The sequence below is a fragment of the Nicotiana tomentosiformis genome, chromosome 1 (genome assembly GCF_000390325.3).
Source record: "Nicotiana tomentosiformis chromosome 1, ASM39032v3, whole genome shotgun sequence".
Classification (NCBI taxonomy): domain Eukaryota; kingdom Viridiplantae; phylum Streptophyta; class Magnoliopsida; order Solanales; family Solanaceae; genus Nicotiana; species Nicotiana tomentosiformis.
The window spans coordinates 148712824-148730515 of NC_090812.1; the positions used below are offsets into that span (position 1 = coordinate 148712824).

Below are 17692 nucleotides of genomic sequence, written 5' to 3' on the forward strand. Positions count from 1 at the left end.
TTGAGGCCTGCGGACGCCGGCAGGTATACCTTGAAGTCTCCGAATAAGGACTCAACTCACTGGTGCCTGGGTTGGTAAGTGGTACCTGGATCTGTACAAAAGGATGTGCAGAAGCGTAGCATGAGTACACTACAACGGTACCCAGTAAGTGCCAAGTTTAACCTCGGTAGAGTAGAGACGAGGTCAAGTCAAGGCACTACTGGAATATATAAGAAACTGAACAGGTATATAACAATGTAATAATGATAAACAATGGAAATGAAACAATAGAGAAATATACCACTAATAATTACACTAAATTAAGGCAAATAATGCATCACGGAATAAAACAAGGAATGATATGCTAAGAAAACAAAGAAACCAAAACACATGTGATATAATAGAAAGGTATCAATAAGAATCACTACCGAGGTACCGCCTCGTAGTCTCATATCACAAAATAATTCACAATCTTTACTTATATCACCACGGGAGCCTTGCATTTAGTTTTAAAAATCATTTTTCCCGAAATAACTTCTCACGTTTTAGCCCACCTTATCACAACGCGTGGCTTCAAGTAGTTCCCCTACTAGCAGCATGCATATGAAGCCCACCTTATCCCACCACATGCGTATCAATATCACAACGTATCACAAATCACATCTCAAGTGCGCAATATCACAACTTGCCAAAGAAATTAAAAGTAATAGTGCTTTTATAATAAATAGCCCAGGCTCAACCAAAATAACAACCGAAAGTGAATAACATAACAAGAATGATTTCCAAATGTGAAAACAGCTCATTGGTGCCAGGACTGATAGGAAGTACCTGGATCTGCACAAAGAGATCTGCAGAAGCATAGCATGAGTATACCACAATGGTAATAAATTAGTGCCAAGCCTAACCTTGGTAGAGTAGTGACGAGGTCAGGTCAAGGCCCTATTGGATATGATAAGAAACATGACGAAAGATTTAACAATATAATAATAATGACAAGGAAATGAAACAAGTAAGGAGTAATCCAAGAGTTAGCTACACAAAATAAAGACAAATAATACATCCCGGAAGGAAACAAAACAACCAAAGACAAGTACATCAAATAGACAAAGATCAACCAGGGTCACTACCGAGGTACCGCCTCGTAGTCCCAAATAACAAAAATAAATCACAATCTTTCCTTATATCACCGCGGGAGCCTTTATACTTAGTTTTGAAAATCATTTTCCCGAAATAGCATCCCGCGTTTTAGCCCACCTTATCACACCGCATGACTTTTAGTAGTTTCCCTACTACTCACGCGTATCAAGCGCACCTTATCTCACCGCATGCTTTTTAACCCCAAAACCTTATACCACCGCATGTGTATCAATATCACAACGTACCACAAATCGCACCTCAAGTGCCCAATATCTCAACTTACCAGAGAAACCAAATAATAACAAACATTTTACTGTAAAGGGCCCATGGCTCAACCACAAAGTACACAAGAGTCTCAACAAATAACAACCAGAATGAACAACTCAACAGAATGGTATTTCACAACTTAATACTTTGCCTCAATGTGAATCAAGACCTTTATATATCAATAATTAAGTAATGAATACGGAATAAAGGAAACACGGACTTCAACTAAATATGTGAAAATAGACTAAGAATGATGAACATGACATGGTAAGATAACACAATTAGGCATGAAAGGAATCTAAATAGCTAAAACTGGTGATTTTCATATTTAACCCGTGTACACACTTGTCACCTTGCTTACACGACTTCCACACATCACAATTATCACAAACAATACCAATCCTAAGGGGTAATTCCCTCACACAAGGTTAGACAAGTCACTTACCTCAAATCACGCTAAATCAATCCACCAATAGGCCTTTCCCTTGATTATCCAACTCCGAATGGCTCGAATCTAGCCAAAACAACTCCACACTAAAAATATAAATCACAGGAAACTAATTCAAACAATGAAATTACTATTTGCAAAGAATAAAAAGTCAACCCACAAGGTCAACTCTGGCCCGCGATTCAGAACCCGACCAAAATTACAAAAATCCGAACACCCATTTGATAACAAGTTCAACCATGCAAGAATTACTCAAATCCGGCCTTAAATCGCCTTTGAAATCCTCAAATTCTAGCCTAAGAAGTTTCTACTATTTTTTCCCAATTTTCCAACTCAAAAACCTAATTAGATGATGAAATTATCAATAGATTCACGTAAATGAACCAAAACCGAATTAGGAATGCTTAACCCAATAATCTCTCTGAACATCTCCCGAAAGTTTGCCTCATACCGAGCTCTCTAACTCCAAAAATGTGAAATATGAAATAAACCCTTGACTTTGAAATTTAAATCTGCTGCCCAATGATCCCTTCATTGCGAACGTGGAATGATCCTCGCGTTCGCGATGCACAAAAATACACACCTGCCATAATCCTCTTCGCGAACGCGAGTTTCCCCATATGAATGCTGTGGCCAAAACTCTCAAGCTTTGCAATCGCGAAGCTTCATTCGCGAACGAGTAGAACAACCATGTGAGGTCTCCCTAGCCTGCCTTTCCTCTTCGTGAACGCGGCTCCCTATCCATGATTGTAGTGCACAAAATCCTGATGCTTCGCGAACGCGTAGCCTTCTTCATGAACGAGAAGTTAAACCTCCAGCAATCCCTGAAGACTCTACGCGAACATGGGAACACCTTCGCGAACGCGTAGAAAGAAACCAGACTTGAGAAAAACCAGAACGTCAGCAATTTCCTTAAGGTTCCGAAATGCGCCGAACAAGGTCTGAATTACGCCCGAGGCCCGTGAGACCTCAACCAAATATACTAATAAGTACTAAAACACATAACGGACCTACTCGAGGCCAAAATCACATCAAACAACATCGATTCTACTAATCGCCACCCAAATTCGAGCCTATGAACTATGAACTTCCGAATTCCGAATTCGATGCCAATTCATACCAGACAACTCCGATTGACTTCAAATTTCGCACACAAGTCATAAATGACATTACGGACCTATTCCAACTTTCGGAATCGTGATCCGGCCCCGATATCAATAAAGTCAACTCCCGGTCAAACTTTCTTAACTTTCAAACCTTCAACTTTCCAACTTTCGCCAAAACTCGCCGAAATGACCTACGAACCTCCAAATCAACATCCATACACGCTCCTAAGTCCAAAATTACCATACGGAGCTATTGGAACCTTCAAAACCGCATTCCTGAGTCATCTACACAAAAGTCAAACTACGATCAACTCTTTCAACTTAAAGGTCCAACTTAGGGACTATGTGTCCCATTTCACTTCGAAACTTTCCCGAACCCAAAACCAAGCACACCTGCAAGTCACGTAACCAAATATAACATAGAGGAGGCAATAAATAGAGGATCATGGCTAATACACTCAAAACGACTGGCTGAGTTATTACATCCTCCCCATCTTAAAACAAACGTTCGTCCTCGAACGAGTGTAGAGACATACCTGAAGTGGTGAAAACATGAGGATAATGGCTACGAATATCATGCTCGGTCTACCAAGTCACCTCCTCGACTGGCTGACCCCTCCACTGAACCTTCACTGACACAATGTTCTTCGACCTCACATTTTGAACCTGCCTGTCCAAAATGGCCACTAGTTCCTCAACGTAAGAAAAATCCTTATCCAAATGGATTGAACTGAAATCCAACAGCCTAGCCTCACTCGACTCGAACCAACCTACCGGAGACCGACACCGCTTCCCATACAAAGTCGCAAACGGATCCATCTGAATGCTTGACTGATAGCTATTGTTCTAGGAAAACTCCGCAAGCGGCAAGAACTGATCCCAAGAATCCCCAAAATCCATCACACATGCACGAAGTGTATCCTCCAGTACCTGAAGAGTGCGCTCGGACTGTCCGTCCGTCTGAGGGTGAAATGATGTACTTAACTCAACTCGCGTGCCTAACTCTTACTGTACGGCCCTCCAGAACCGCGATGTAAACTGCGTAACCCTGTTAGAGATGATGGATACCGGAACGCCATGAAGTCTGACAGTCTCATGAAAATAAACTTAAGCCAGCTGCTTTGAAGAATAAGTTGTCACCACTGGAATGAAATTACCCGACTTGGTCAACCTATCTACAATCACCCAAACTGCTTCGATCTTTCTCTGAGTCCGTGGGAGCCCAACAACAAATCCATAGTAACCCGCTCCCATTTTCGTTCTGGAATCTCTAGCTTGTGAAGCAATCTACCTGGCTGCTGATGCTCATACATCACCTGCTGATAGTTTAGGCACCGAGCTACATATTCCACTATGTCCTTCTTCATCCTCCTCCACTAATAGTGATTTCTCAAGTCCTGATACATCTTGGTGGCACCCGGATAAATGGAGCACCGCGAACTGTGAGCCTCCTAAAGAATCAACTCACGCAAACCATATACATTGGGCACACATAGCCTGCCCTGCATCCGTAACACATCGTCATCCCCAATAGTGACTTCCTTGGCATCGCCGTGCTGAACCGTGTGCTTGAGGATAAGCAGATGGTGATTATCATATTGATACTCTCTGAAACAATCATAAAGAGAAGACCGGGAAACCACACAAGATAAAACTCGACTCCGCTCCGAAACATCCAATCTAACAAACTGGTTGGCCAAGTCCTGAACATCCAATGCTAATGGCCTCTCCGCAGCTGGTATATATGCTAAACTGCCCAAGCTCTCCGCCTTGCAACACAAGTCATCGGCCACCACATTGGCTTTTCTGGGATGGCATAGAATGGTGATATCATAATCGTTAAGAAACTCTAACCACCTCCGCTGCCGCAAGTTAAGATCCTTCTATTTGAATAGATGTTGTAGACTCTGGTGATAGGTATAGACCTCACAAGGGACACCATACATATAGTGCCGCCAAATCTTCAAGGCATGAATAATAGCTGCTAACTCAAGGTCGAGGACAGGATAGTTCTTCTTATGTACCTTCAGCTGTCTAGACACATAGGCAATCACCTTACGCCCTAAATCAACACCGAGCCGAGACCAATATGCGACACATCACAGCACACAGTATAAGACCCCGAACACGTAGGCAACACCAACACTGGGGTTGTAGTCAAAGTTGTCTTGAGCTTTTGAAAGATCTCCTCACACTCATCGGTCCACCTGAGCGGAGCACCCTACTGTGTCAATCTGGTCATAGATGAGGCAATAGATGAGAAACCCTCTACGAATCGACGGTAATACCCTACTAAACTAAGAAAACTCTGGATCTCAGTAGCTGAAGATGGTCTGGGCCAACTCTGCACTGCTTCAATCTTGTTCAAATCTACCTTGATCCCCTCACTCGACGCTACATGACCCAAAAATGCCACTGAATCAAGCCAGAATTCACACTTTGGAAATTTTGCATACAACTTCTTTTCACTCAAGGTCTGAAGCACGGTCCTCAGGTGCTGCTCATGATCCTCCTGGCTCTGGGAGTACACCATAATGTTGTCAATACACACAACGATGAATGAGTCAAGATAGGGTCGGAATACACTGTTCATCATATGCATGAATACTGTTGGGGCGTTGGTCAGCCCAAATGACATCACAAGGAACTCGTAATGACCATACCGAGTCTTGAAGGAAGTTTTTGGGATATCTGTCTCCCTAATCTTCAACTGATGATAGCCTGAATGCAAGTCAATCTTGGAAAACACTCTGGTACCCTGTAGCTGTTCAAATAGGTCATCAATGCGTGGCAATGGATACCTGTACTTCACTGTAACCTTGTTCCACTAGCGATAATCAATACACATGCGCATAGAACCATCCTTCTTTACAAACAAGAGTGGAGCACCCCAAGATGATACACTGAGCCGAATGAAACCCTTAGCAAACAACTCCTACAACTGCTCCTTTAACTCTTTCAATTCTAGTGGGGGCATATGATATGGTGGAATAGAAATGGGCTGAGTGCCCAGTAACGAATCACTACCAAAATTGATATCCCTGTCTGGTGGCATGCCCGAAAGATCCGCCATAAATACATATGGATAATCCGTTACTATCTGAACTGACTCAACGGTAGGAGTATCAACATTGACATCTCTCATATATGCTAGATACGTATCAAACCCCTTTCCAACCATGCGATGTGCCTTAGGGAAAGACACCACCCTGCTAGGAACATAATCTAATGTACCTCTCCACTCTAACCGAGCAACACCTGGCATAGCCAATGTCACCGTCTTGGCGTGACAATCAAGGATAACATGATAGAGCGACAACTAGTCCATGCCCAAAATAACATCAAAATCTACCATACTGAGAAATAATAGATCGGCTCTGGTCTCAAAACCACCAAAAATAGCTTAACACGATTGATACACACGGTCAACGACAAGGGAATCTCCCACAGGCGTGGAAACATAGATAGGGGAACTCAGAAAATCACGGAATATAACCAAATACAGAGCAAAATAAGATGATACATAGGAATAAGTGGATCCTGGATCAAATAAGACTGATGCATCTCTATGACAAACAGGTACAATACCTGTGATAATTGAGTCGGATGCAACTGCCTACGTCCTAGCAGGAAGCGAGGATAATATCTGGCATGCCTTCCCCTTTAGGGAGACCTTTACCTGCCTGACCTCCACCTCTAGATGGCTGGCAGGTGGAGTTGCAATTGGTGCGGTAACCATAGCCGAAGAAGCCTGAGGGTCATGTGGAATACGTGGGGCCTGAGTCGTCTGTGGAGGTGCACCCCTCCTGAGTCTGGGGCAGTACCTCACCATGTGACGAGTATCACCACACTCAAAATAAGCCCTCAGAGGACGTGATTGCTGGATCTGGCTCGGGCCTGATCGACTAGGCTGACCACTAAAAATATCCCGTACAGAAGGTGCACTAGAGGATGGCGGTGCACAATGGGAAACCTGGGGCTTGGGAGTGGCCGGAATAGCGCTGGAAGCTGGAAGTGCAGAATGAACAGGGCGGCTCACATAGCCCCTACCACGACAGGCTACAACTGGGGCACAGGCACCATTGTATGTGGCAAAATCTCGAGGCCTCTTGGCCTCCCTCTCCTCTCTCCCATGGGCTTATATTTCTTCCAATCTCCTAGAGATCTCCACTACCTACTGGTATGGGATGTTCATCTCCAACTCTCTGGCGATGTTGAATCTGATACCAGGGTTGTGCCGCTCGATAAACCGATGAACTCACTCTCTAATAGTAGCAACCAAGGCTGGTGCATTCCTAGACAAATCACTCAACCAGATTACATACTCTGATACTATCATAGAACCCTAGCGTAACTACTCAAACTCTGCGTGACATGTGTCGCTAAGACTCTAGGGAAAAACATCCTCAAGAACATCTCTGAGAACTGATCCTAGGTGAATGAAGCTGCCTTGGGCCGGGATACCCAACTCATACGCTCTCCACCACTGATAAGTCGTTCCCTTAAGCTGGAATATAGTGAAATAGACCCCACTCGACTCTACAATATCCATAGTATGGAGAATACAGTGTCACTCCTCAAGAAAACCCTAGGCATCATCTGACGCCAAACTGCTGAAAGTAGGAGGGTGGTAATTCTTGTACCTCTTGAGCCTAAGCTGCTCCCCTCAGAAGCTGCTTCCCTAACCTCGGGCTGAACTGGGGCGACCGACTGCACCCGTATGACCTCTAGGACCTTGTCAACATGGAACCGCTGCTCTGGGGCACGGGCGGCAGGATTTTGTGCTTCTTCTCCGGCCTAAGATTTGGCAGGAGCAAGTGGGATCAACCCTACCTAAGCTAAAGTGCAAAACATGCTCAAAACTGGGCAAGGGTCTCCTAAAGTGCTCGGGTAGTAACAGGCATCTCAGGTGCCTGCTCTCTAATTGGAGCTACTTGGTGGCTCCTCTGTAGCAGCTCATGCGAGTGCTCTGGCTGCACCACGTGGACGTCCCTGGCCTCTCACGTCTCTAGCAGAGGGCGCGGGTGTTTGATCATCAGATCCAGTTGTGCATGTCCTCACAATTAATGAGAGAATATAAAGACAAGGATTTAGAATTCTGAAGTCAACTAATTCGCACGATAAGCAATCAAAGAATTGAATTTTTTTTTCTAACAGTTCCATAGCCACCTGAAGATAAGTGCAAACGTCTCTGTACCGATTCACGGGATTCTACTAAAATTGATCGTAAATCATGACGCCTATGAACCTAGAGCTCTGATACCAACATGTCACGACCCCAGTTTCCCTCCATATGATGTCTTGATGGCACCTAGTCTTTAAGACTAGGCAGGCCTAACATTTATGTAGAGATCACCAAAATAATAATTTAAAGGCTCAAAATCCAACAACTAGAATAAGGAAAATCTCCACAACTGAGTATATACATATTTTCCCAAAACTCGGAGAAACACAAGCCACAATCTATATGCCAATATTAAAGCCATCCCTATACAAGTGTATCTAGTAAAAGAGGAAAATATAGAAATAGATAGAAGGTGACTCTGAGGCCTGCGGACGTGCAGGTGTACCTTGAAGTCTCCAAATGCGAACTCAGCTCACTGGTGCCGGGACTGATAGGAAGTACCTGGATCTGCACAAAAAGATTACAGAAGCATAGCATGAGTACAACACAACGATAACCAGTAAGTGACAAGCCTAACCTCGGTAGAGTAGTGACAAGGTCAGATCAAGGCCCTACTGAAAATAATAAGAAACATGACGAAAGATTTAACAATATAATAATAATGACAAGGAAATGAAACAAGTAAGGAGTAAACCAAGAGTTAGCTGAATAGAATCAAGGCAAATAATATATCAAGGAAAGAAACAAAACAACCAAAGATAAGTACAACAAATAGAGACATATCAACAAGGGTCACTACCGAGATACCGCCTTCTAGTCCCAAATCACAAGAATAAATCACAATCTTTCCTTATATCACAACGGGAGCCTGTAAACTTAGTTTTGAAAATCATTTTCCCCAAATAGCATCCCGCGTTTTAGCCCACCTTATCACACCGCATAAATTCTAGTAGTTCCCCTACTAGCCACGCATATCAAGCCCACCTTATCTCACCGCATGCGTTTCAACCCCAAAACCTTATACCACTGCATGTGAATATCACAATGTATCACAAATTGCACCTCAAGTGCCCAATATCACAATTTCTTAGAGAAACAAAACAATAACAAAAATTTCACTGTAAAGAGCCCATGGCTCAACCACAAAGTACACAAGAGTCTCAACAAATAACAACCGGAATGAACAACTCAGTAGAATTGTATTTCACAACTTAATACTTTGGCTCAATGTGAATTACAGCCTTCATATCTCAATACCAATTTCAACAACAAGTTATTCCACGATTTAACAACTTCAAGTAAATAGTTCAACAATTAAGTAATGAATACGGAATAAAGGAAACAAGAACTTCAACTAAACATGTAGGGCAATTAGCATGTAAGAGAATAAGACAAGTAAACATGTGAAAATAGACTATGAATGATGAATATGATATGTTAAGATAACTCAATTAGGCATGAAAGGAATCTCTAAAAACCGGTGATTTCCAAATTTAGCCCGTGTACACACTCGTCTCCTTGTGTACATGGCTTCCACACATAACAATTATAACAAACAACACCAATCCTAAGGGGTAATTCTCCCACACAAGGTTAGGCAAGTCACTTACCTCAGCTCAGGCTAAATCAATCCACTAGTAGGACTTTCCATGGATTATCCAACCCAAACGGCTCGAATATAGCCAAAACAACCTCATACTAAAAATATAAACTATAGAAAACTAATTCAAATAATGAAATTATGATCTTTGCAAAGAATTAAAAAGTCAACCCAAAAGGTCAACCCGGGGCCGCACCTCGGCACCCGACCAAAATTACAAAAATCCGAACACCTATTCAATAACGAGTTCAACCATATAAGAATTACTCAAATTCGACCTCAAACAGCCTTTCAAATCCTCAAATATCAGCCTAAGAAGGTTACCATTTTCCCCAAATTTTCCAACTCAAATCCCTAATTAGATGATGAAACTATCAATAGATTCACGTAAAGTAACCAAAATCGAGTTGGGAATTCTTAACCCAATAACCTCTTTGAGAATTTCCCGATGGTTCGCCTCACACCGCGCTCTCTGAGTCCAAAATGTGAAATATGAAATAAACCCTCGACTTTGAATCTTAAATCTGTTGCCCAGCGATTCCTTCATCATAAACGTGGATTGATCCTCACGTTCGCGATGCACAAAAATACACAGCTGCCAAAATCATCTTCGCGAATGCGAGATTCCCCACATGAAAACGATGGCCATAACTCTCAAGCTTTGCGATCTCGAAGCTTCACTCGAGAACGTGTAGAACAATCGTGTGAGGTCTACCCAGTCCACCTTTCCTCTTCGCGAGCGCGGCTCCCTGTCTGCGATCGCAGTGCACAAAATACTGACCCTTTGTGAATGTGTGGCCTTCTTCGGGAATGCGAAGGGTAAACCTCCAGCAATCCCTGAAGATTCTATGCGAACGCGGGAACACCTTCGCGAACGCGTAGAAGGAAACCAGACCTGAGAAAAACTAGAACTTCAACATTTTCCTTAAGGTTTCGAAATGCGTCGAACAAGGTCCGAATTACACCCGAGGCCCCCGGGACCTCAAACAAACATACAAACAATCCAAAAACATACAACGGACCTTCTCGAGGCCAAAAATCACATCAAACAACATCGATTCTACGAATCGCCACAGAGCTATTGGAACCGTCAAAACTCTATTTCGGAGTCGTCTACACAAAAGTCAAACTACGGTCAACTCTTTAAACTCAAAGCTCCAACTTAGCGACTATGTGTCCCATTTTGCTCCGAAACTTTCTCGAACCTGAAACCAAGCACCCCGGCAAGTCACGTAACCACAATATAATATAGAGGAGGCAATAAATAGGGGATCAGGGCTAATACACTCAAAACGACCGGTCGGGTTGTTACATTGCCTCAATGTGAATCACAACCTTTATAACTCAATACCAATTTCAACAATAAGATCTTCCAAGAATGACAACTTCAAGTAGGAACTCAATGGTTAAATAATGAATACAGAATAGAGAAAAAAATAACCTCAACTCAGTAGGTAAAGACAATTAACAAGTAAGAGATAAGACAAGTAAAGCATGGTAAGATAGGCTAACGATGATGAATATAACATATTAGGGTAACTCCATTAAAGGCATGAAACGGATCTACATAGCCAAAACCAGTCAATTACCATATTTAGCCTGTGTACACACTCGTCACCTTCCGTACACGGCTTTCACATATCACAATTAACACAAACCAACACCAATCCTATGGGGTAATTCTCCCACACAAAGTTAGGAAAGGTACTTACCTCAAAACATGCTAACTCAATCCATTAGTAAGCCTTTCCCTCGGTTATCCAACTCCGAACAACTCGAATCTAGCCAAAATAACTTAATACCATAAATATAAACTATAGGAAGCTATTTCGAATAATAAAGTCAACCCCGGGCCTGCGTATCGAAAGCCGACCAAAATTACAAAATCCGAACAAACATTCGATAACGAGTCCAACTATACAAGAATTACTCAAATCCGACTTCAAATTTCCTTTCAAATCTCCAAAATTTAGTCTAAGATGTTTTCACAATTTCCCCCCAAATTTTTTAACTCAAATCACTAATTAAATGATGCAAACAATAATGGATTCATGTAATATAGCCAAAACCGAGTTAGAATCTCTTACTCCGATGATTTCCTTAAAAGTCCCTCAAAATATCGCCACAAACCGAGCTCTCTAGGTCAAAGAATGAAAAATGAGACGAAACCCTCATTTTGAAATTTTAATACTGCTTTCTAGTCGTGCTCTATTGCGATCGCAGACAAAGACTCACGATCGTGTTAAACAATTCTCCCAGCTCAATAAAACACTCTTTGCGATCGCGTGAAGCCAGTCGCAAATGCGATGGCCAACTTCCTCCACCCACGCGACCACGTCCCAGGTCACGCGAACGCAATGCACAAGCATGCCTCAACCCCCAACCTCACCATCCTTATACACGAACGCGATATACCTCACGCGTTCGCGATGAACAAGCTCATCAAACTTTGCGATCGTGCCCTTACCTTCGTGAACGTGAAGAGAAAAATACCAGCAGTCCCTGAAGATTCTACACGATCGCGGAAGAACATTCACGAACGCGTAGAAGGAAACTAGAACAGAAAAACCAACAGCTTCAGCAATTTAATCAAGCCCAAAAATGATCTGATTTTATTCTGACTCACACCCGGGATCTGTGGGAGCCCGTCCGAATATACCAAAAAGTTCCATAACACATAACGAACGTACTCGAGGCCAAAAATCATATAAAAAAACATCAATTCTATGAATCAAAACCCAATTCAAGCCTATTAAAACTATGAACATCCGACTTCCAAACCTAATGTTGATTCATAAAGGCAACTCTCGGTCAAATTTCTCAACCTTCCAAATCTTCAACTTTTTAACTTTCGCCAATTCAAACCGAAATGACATACGGACCTCCAAATCAACATCCGTACATGCTCCTAAGTCCTAAATCACCATACAGAGCTATTGGAACCGTTAAAACTCTATTTCATAGTCGTCTACACAAAAGTCAAACTACGATTAACTCTTTCAGCATAAGCCTCCAAATTATGGACTATGTGTCCCATTTCACTACGAAACTCACCCGAACTAAAGCCAAACACCCCTGGCAAGTCACATAACCATGATACAACATACATGAGGAAGTAAATAGGGGATCGAGGCTACAATGCTCAATACGATCGGCTGAGTCATTACATCCTCCCCATCTGAAAACAAACGTTCATCCTCGAATGAGTATAAAGACATACCTGAAGTGGTGAAAAGATTAGGATAATGGTTGCACATATCATGCTCGGTCTCCTAGGTCGCCTCCTTGACTAGTTGACCTCTCCACTGCACCTTAACTAAAGCAATTCTCTTCGACCTCAACTTCGGGCCTACCTATCCAAAATGGCCACCAACTCCTCAACAAAAGACAATTCCTAGTCCAATGGGACTGAGCTTAAATATAATAAATGAGACGGAACACCGTGGTAATTCCAGAGTATCGCGCCCCTTTTCCTCTCGAAAGCGGGTTTCGACATGTGACATCTCTTTTAAATGGGTATTAAAAGAGAAGAGTCTCCACCTAAAGAATTGAAGGTGCGATAGGGCACCTATTTGCAAATAATTCTGTTTTAACTAGTCAACGTCACCAAAGATCAAGGCAAGGGTTCAAATTACCTCAAAGAGAAGGTGTTATGCACTCTTCGAGGTCCACAACTGTGGGTCCCACCGAAGTTTACGCTATGTGGGATTATGATATTATAATTATCCTAGGTGATCATATAAGTAAGGGACAACAAGGAATTTGAAGATTCTAATATGAAATAAACAAGTTTAAAGAAATTCGTACAAGAACTACACTATATAGATAATCTGTACAAGTCCTTTGAAGTTATAGAGTACAACTTAATTATTCTAAATTCAAGAGATGAGTTGCAAACAATAAACATATAAAGGAGGGGGGGTCCTACTTTTTTTTAGGAGTAGTGGGAGTAACAGTAGTTAAGTAATAGTCCTAGAGACTTAGAAGGGGAACGTGGAAGGGGATTTATATAGTAGTAGAAATTGAATGAACAAACAAGGAAATATAATCAATCAAACACAAATAAGGAAAGATAAGCATGAAAAAATCAATTCAGAATCAATTTAGGAAGCAAATCGGGTAAACCCTAGTTCAAGAAGGAGAACACAAATAGCCAAAAAATCCGACCCATATAGCCTGGTAGTGAGTATATCAGGTTATGAACATGAAGATAGTACAAAATCGTATTTGAACGAACACCCACTAACTCAACTTCCATAAATAATCGAGTACCAAATACTATAACGTTGAGGAAATGGTAAGAACCATCATGTGGTCAAAAAAGGAAAGGGAATGTGGAAGATATTTCATGTGATATCGGATTAGGTACTGGGGTTTCAATAGAGGCGGCTAGGGTTTAATGTGAGATTAGAGAGATGAGAGAATACAGAGGCTGCTATTTGGGGAGATTAGTCTCCAGGGTTAGGGGCGAGGGTTATAAAGAGAAGAGAAGGGTTGTTGTGGGCCGTTGATCATTTAAGATCAACGCTAGGATCAAAAGGGAAGCGGGCGTGTCGTGAGACGGGTCGCGACTGGGTTAGATGAAGAGGTTATTTTGTTTGAGCTGTTGAAGGGTTAAATAAAATAGGCCAAGTGCCTTGGGCCTGCTTTGGTCCAATAATTTGCCATGTACTGGGCTATAAATTAAATATACAAAATTTGTTAAAACTTATTTATAAAAAGTAATTGATAAATAATAAAAATATTATTTATGCAGTATCACATTTGAAAATAATAGCTTAACATTATAAAAATATAAAAATGCTGTTTTAGCCTAAATAATGTAATAAATATAATTATGTATAAAATATATGCTATTATTGCAAAAATTATGTAAATAGTTCAAAAATACAAATATAATTATATGAAATAAAGTAAAATATTATAAATCATACACGTGGGTGTAAATAATAAATTTTGATTATGATGTCATCACAAAATAATTTTAACGGATAATTAATAAATATTTGAACAATTTAAATGCAAGAAAATCAATTTTAAAGATTTAAAAATTATGAAAAATTATAGAAAGTATTTATATGACTATTGTAAATTGGGTAAATGAAAAATGATGTTTGAAAGTATATGGAATACTTTATAAAATATGAGGGCAAAATTGGGTATCAACAGCTGCCCCTCTTTACCCGGGAATGATAGAAGAGTTGTCGGGTAAAGAAAATGATGACCAATATTTTTCGAATGAACGAGGATGAGGTATTAAAAAATTGGGGCCGAACCCTGGTTCCAGAGTTGTCTTCATATCCATGGTATTACGGGAATCAGGCCGCATGTAGTTCCGGATCCAACGGCGAACGAAACCGATGGAGTTGGTATAAGGATGGTCATTTGTTTCGAAAAAGGATCTCTTGCATAGGATAGTGTCATGAGAAACGGTTTATTTTGCGTGGAGCTATGAATGCTAATTTGAATGTTATGGATATTCAAGATAAACATGCGATTATAGGACAAAGAGTAATCAATTGCCGGTCATCGGTTACACTGGAGATAATCAAAGGATGTGAACATTGTGAATGAAAATCGGAGGGAGAATTGCTCCCGTTTGTAGAACGGTTTCCTCCCGAGTTACCTGCTAAACTTAAAACATGATACTATTGAATATATAGGGTTATTGCAGAAATTAAAACATGATGCAATTCCTTTCGGACCATGAGAGTTGTCTTTCGACGATGAGGATGATGTCCTGGGCCATGGAGCATATGGTAAGGGGTTCGCAGGCCATGAAATAGTATCCTTGAGCCATGAGTATGGTGCCTTTGGACTATGATGCCTTTGAACAATGATATGTAGTTTCGAGAGATCATCAGGCCATGACATGATGTCTTCGGGCAATGAGGTCGATGCCTTCAGACTATGATGCATTCGGACAACGTGGCGATGTTCAGCCGATGAAATGCAAAGATGTAGTGATATCGATCGTTTGATAGAGGGAATAGGTGATGCTTATTTGTATGCGAGAACAAGACAAGGCAACGCTTTGCCTTGTATGTGATGAGGGTTGCTTAGGCCTATGAAGTGAAAGGCAACGTTTAGCCTTATGCAATAGTGGAGACAGTGCTTAGCCTTATACAAGTGTAATGGAGATAGTTCTTAGTCTCATCCAAAAAAGGCAGCGTTTAGCCTTATGCAATAATTGAGGCAATGCTTAGCCTCATGCAATGTAATGGAGACAAAGCTTAGTCTCATGCAAGAAAAGGCCGCGTTTAGCCTTATGCAATAGTAGAGGCAGTGCTTAGCCTCATGAAATGTAATGGAGACAGTGCTTAGTCTCATGCAAGGAAACGCAACGTTTAGCCTTATGCAATAGTGGAGGCAATGCTTAGCCTCATGTAGTGAATGAGGGAAATGCTTAGCCCTATGCAGACGAGGGCAATGTTTAGCCTTATACAATGTAATAAAGATCATGCTTAGTCTTATGTAAGGAAAGGCAGTGCTTAGCCTTATGCAACGATGAGGGCATTTCTTAGCCCTATGCAAATACTGAGGGCAATGCTTAGCCTTATGCGATAATGGAGGCAGTGTTTAGCCTCATGCAGAGAAAGGCGAAGATTAAATATAAGAAAGAAAGTGAATCTTAGCTTAACGCATTTGTACTGGGCGATATATGTCAGTTAAGCTAGTGGTCTTGTTGTATATTTGTGGACATGCTTGTCATGTCTGTTATGCCTAAATCCTAAGAAAAATCATGAGTTTTGGGGGAAAAGTTTGGTCCGTGCATTTGATTCATCATTTCGCCTTTGCTCCTTGTCTTGATGCCTTGCCCGAGTCACCCTGGGTAACATCTGGCTACTACAGAAAATGAAATTTTCGAAAATATGCATTTGTGATAAATCATTTGTGAAAAATGCAGTTGTTCAAAATATGTGGTGATGCATGAAACAAATAATTTTATGGAATCAAAGAATGTGACACGTTTCGAGACATTGCAACCTTCTCAACTCAAAATTTTGAGGACCCTCCTCAATATTCTGCCCCAATTTAAATACATATTTCCTGCAACATATTTCTTGGTGATCCTTGACAAAATTCGAAATCTTGCCCCGATTCCTGATCATGGAGGGGAATGAAGATTTTATTATGTTGTGACCAAACCCATAGGGCTTCCTACATATCCCTTCTTAAACGGGAATCAGTTCAAGCGTAGTTTAGGTTACATTAAAAGAAAGTGCAAACATAATCTTAAACATAATATCTCTTGACTGCATCCGAATTGATAGGTTTTGACCATATTTCTGCATCCATCTCGTCTGGTATAAGCACTCCTCCTGTCAGTACTCGGTGAACCATGCAAGGACCTTTTTAGTTAGGTGAGAATTTCCCTTTTGCCTTATCCTGATATGGGAAGATCTATGTTAACACCAATTGCCCCCGCGTGAATTTCCTCGATCTAATCTTTTTGTTGAAAGCCCTTGCCATTCTATTCTGGCAGAGTTGACCGTGGCACACTACGTTCATCCTCTTACCGTCAATGAGAGTCAGTTGCTCATACTGGCTCCGTATCCATTCTGCATTGCTAAGCTCGGCTTCCTGAATTATTCTCAGGGAAGCAATCTCTACCTCGGCAGGTCTAACAGCTTCAATACCATAGACCAGTAGATAGGGGGTTGCCCCAGTTGACATACAAATTGTGGTGCTGTACCCGAGCAAAGCAAATGGTAGTTTCTCATGCCATTGCTTGTAGTTGTCTACCATTTACCTTAATATCTTCTTGATGTTCTTGTTGGCGGCTGCCACGGCTCCATTCATATGTGGCATATATGCTGTAGAATTTCGGTGATTGATCTTGAGTGTTTCACACATGGCTTTCATCAGGTCATTGTTGAGATTGGCGAGCCGTTGTCAGTGATGATTGACTCAGGTACTCCAAATCGACAAATAATACAATCCCGAATGAAATCTGCTATGACCTTCTTAGTCACAGCTTTATAGGAAGCGAGTTCAACCCATTTTGTGAAGTAATCTATGGCAACAAA

The 17692-nt window shown here is 41.5% G+C and overlaps 1 protein-coding gene across 1 annotated transcript; it reads right to left on the reverse strand.

Moving 5' to 3' along the window:
* Nucleotides 1-17066: 17066 nt before the first annotated feature.
* On the reverse strand, nucleotides 17067-17411 carry LOC138891533 (uncharacterized). Its single transcript, XM_070174993.1, has one exon. The coding sequence runs from the start codon at nucleotides 17409-17411 to the stop codon at nucleotides 17067-17069; it is 345 nt and encodes a 114-aa protein (XP_070031094.1).
* Between the last annotated feature and the right edge of the window lie 281 nt (nucleotides 17412-17692).

What these genes read in the sequence shown, in the direction of transcription:
- LOC138891533 (XM_070174993.1), bottom strand. Translation starts at nt 17,411, where the DNA reads ATGGTAGACAACTACAAGCAATGGCATGAGAAACTACCATTTGCTTTG.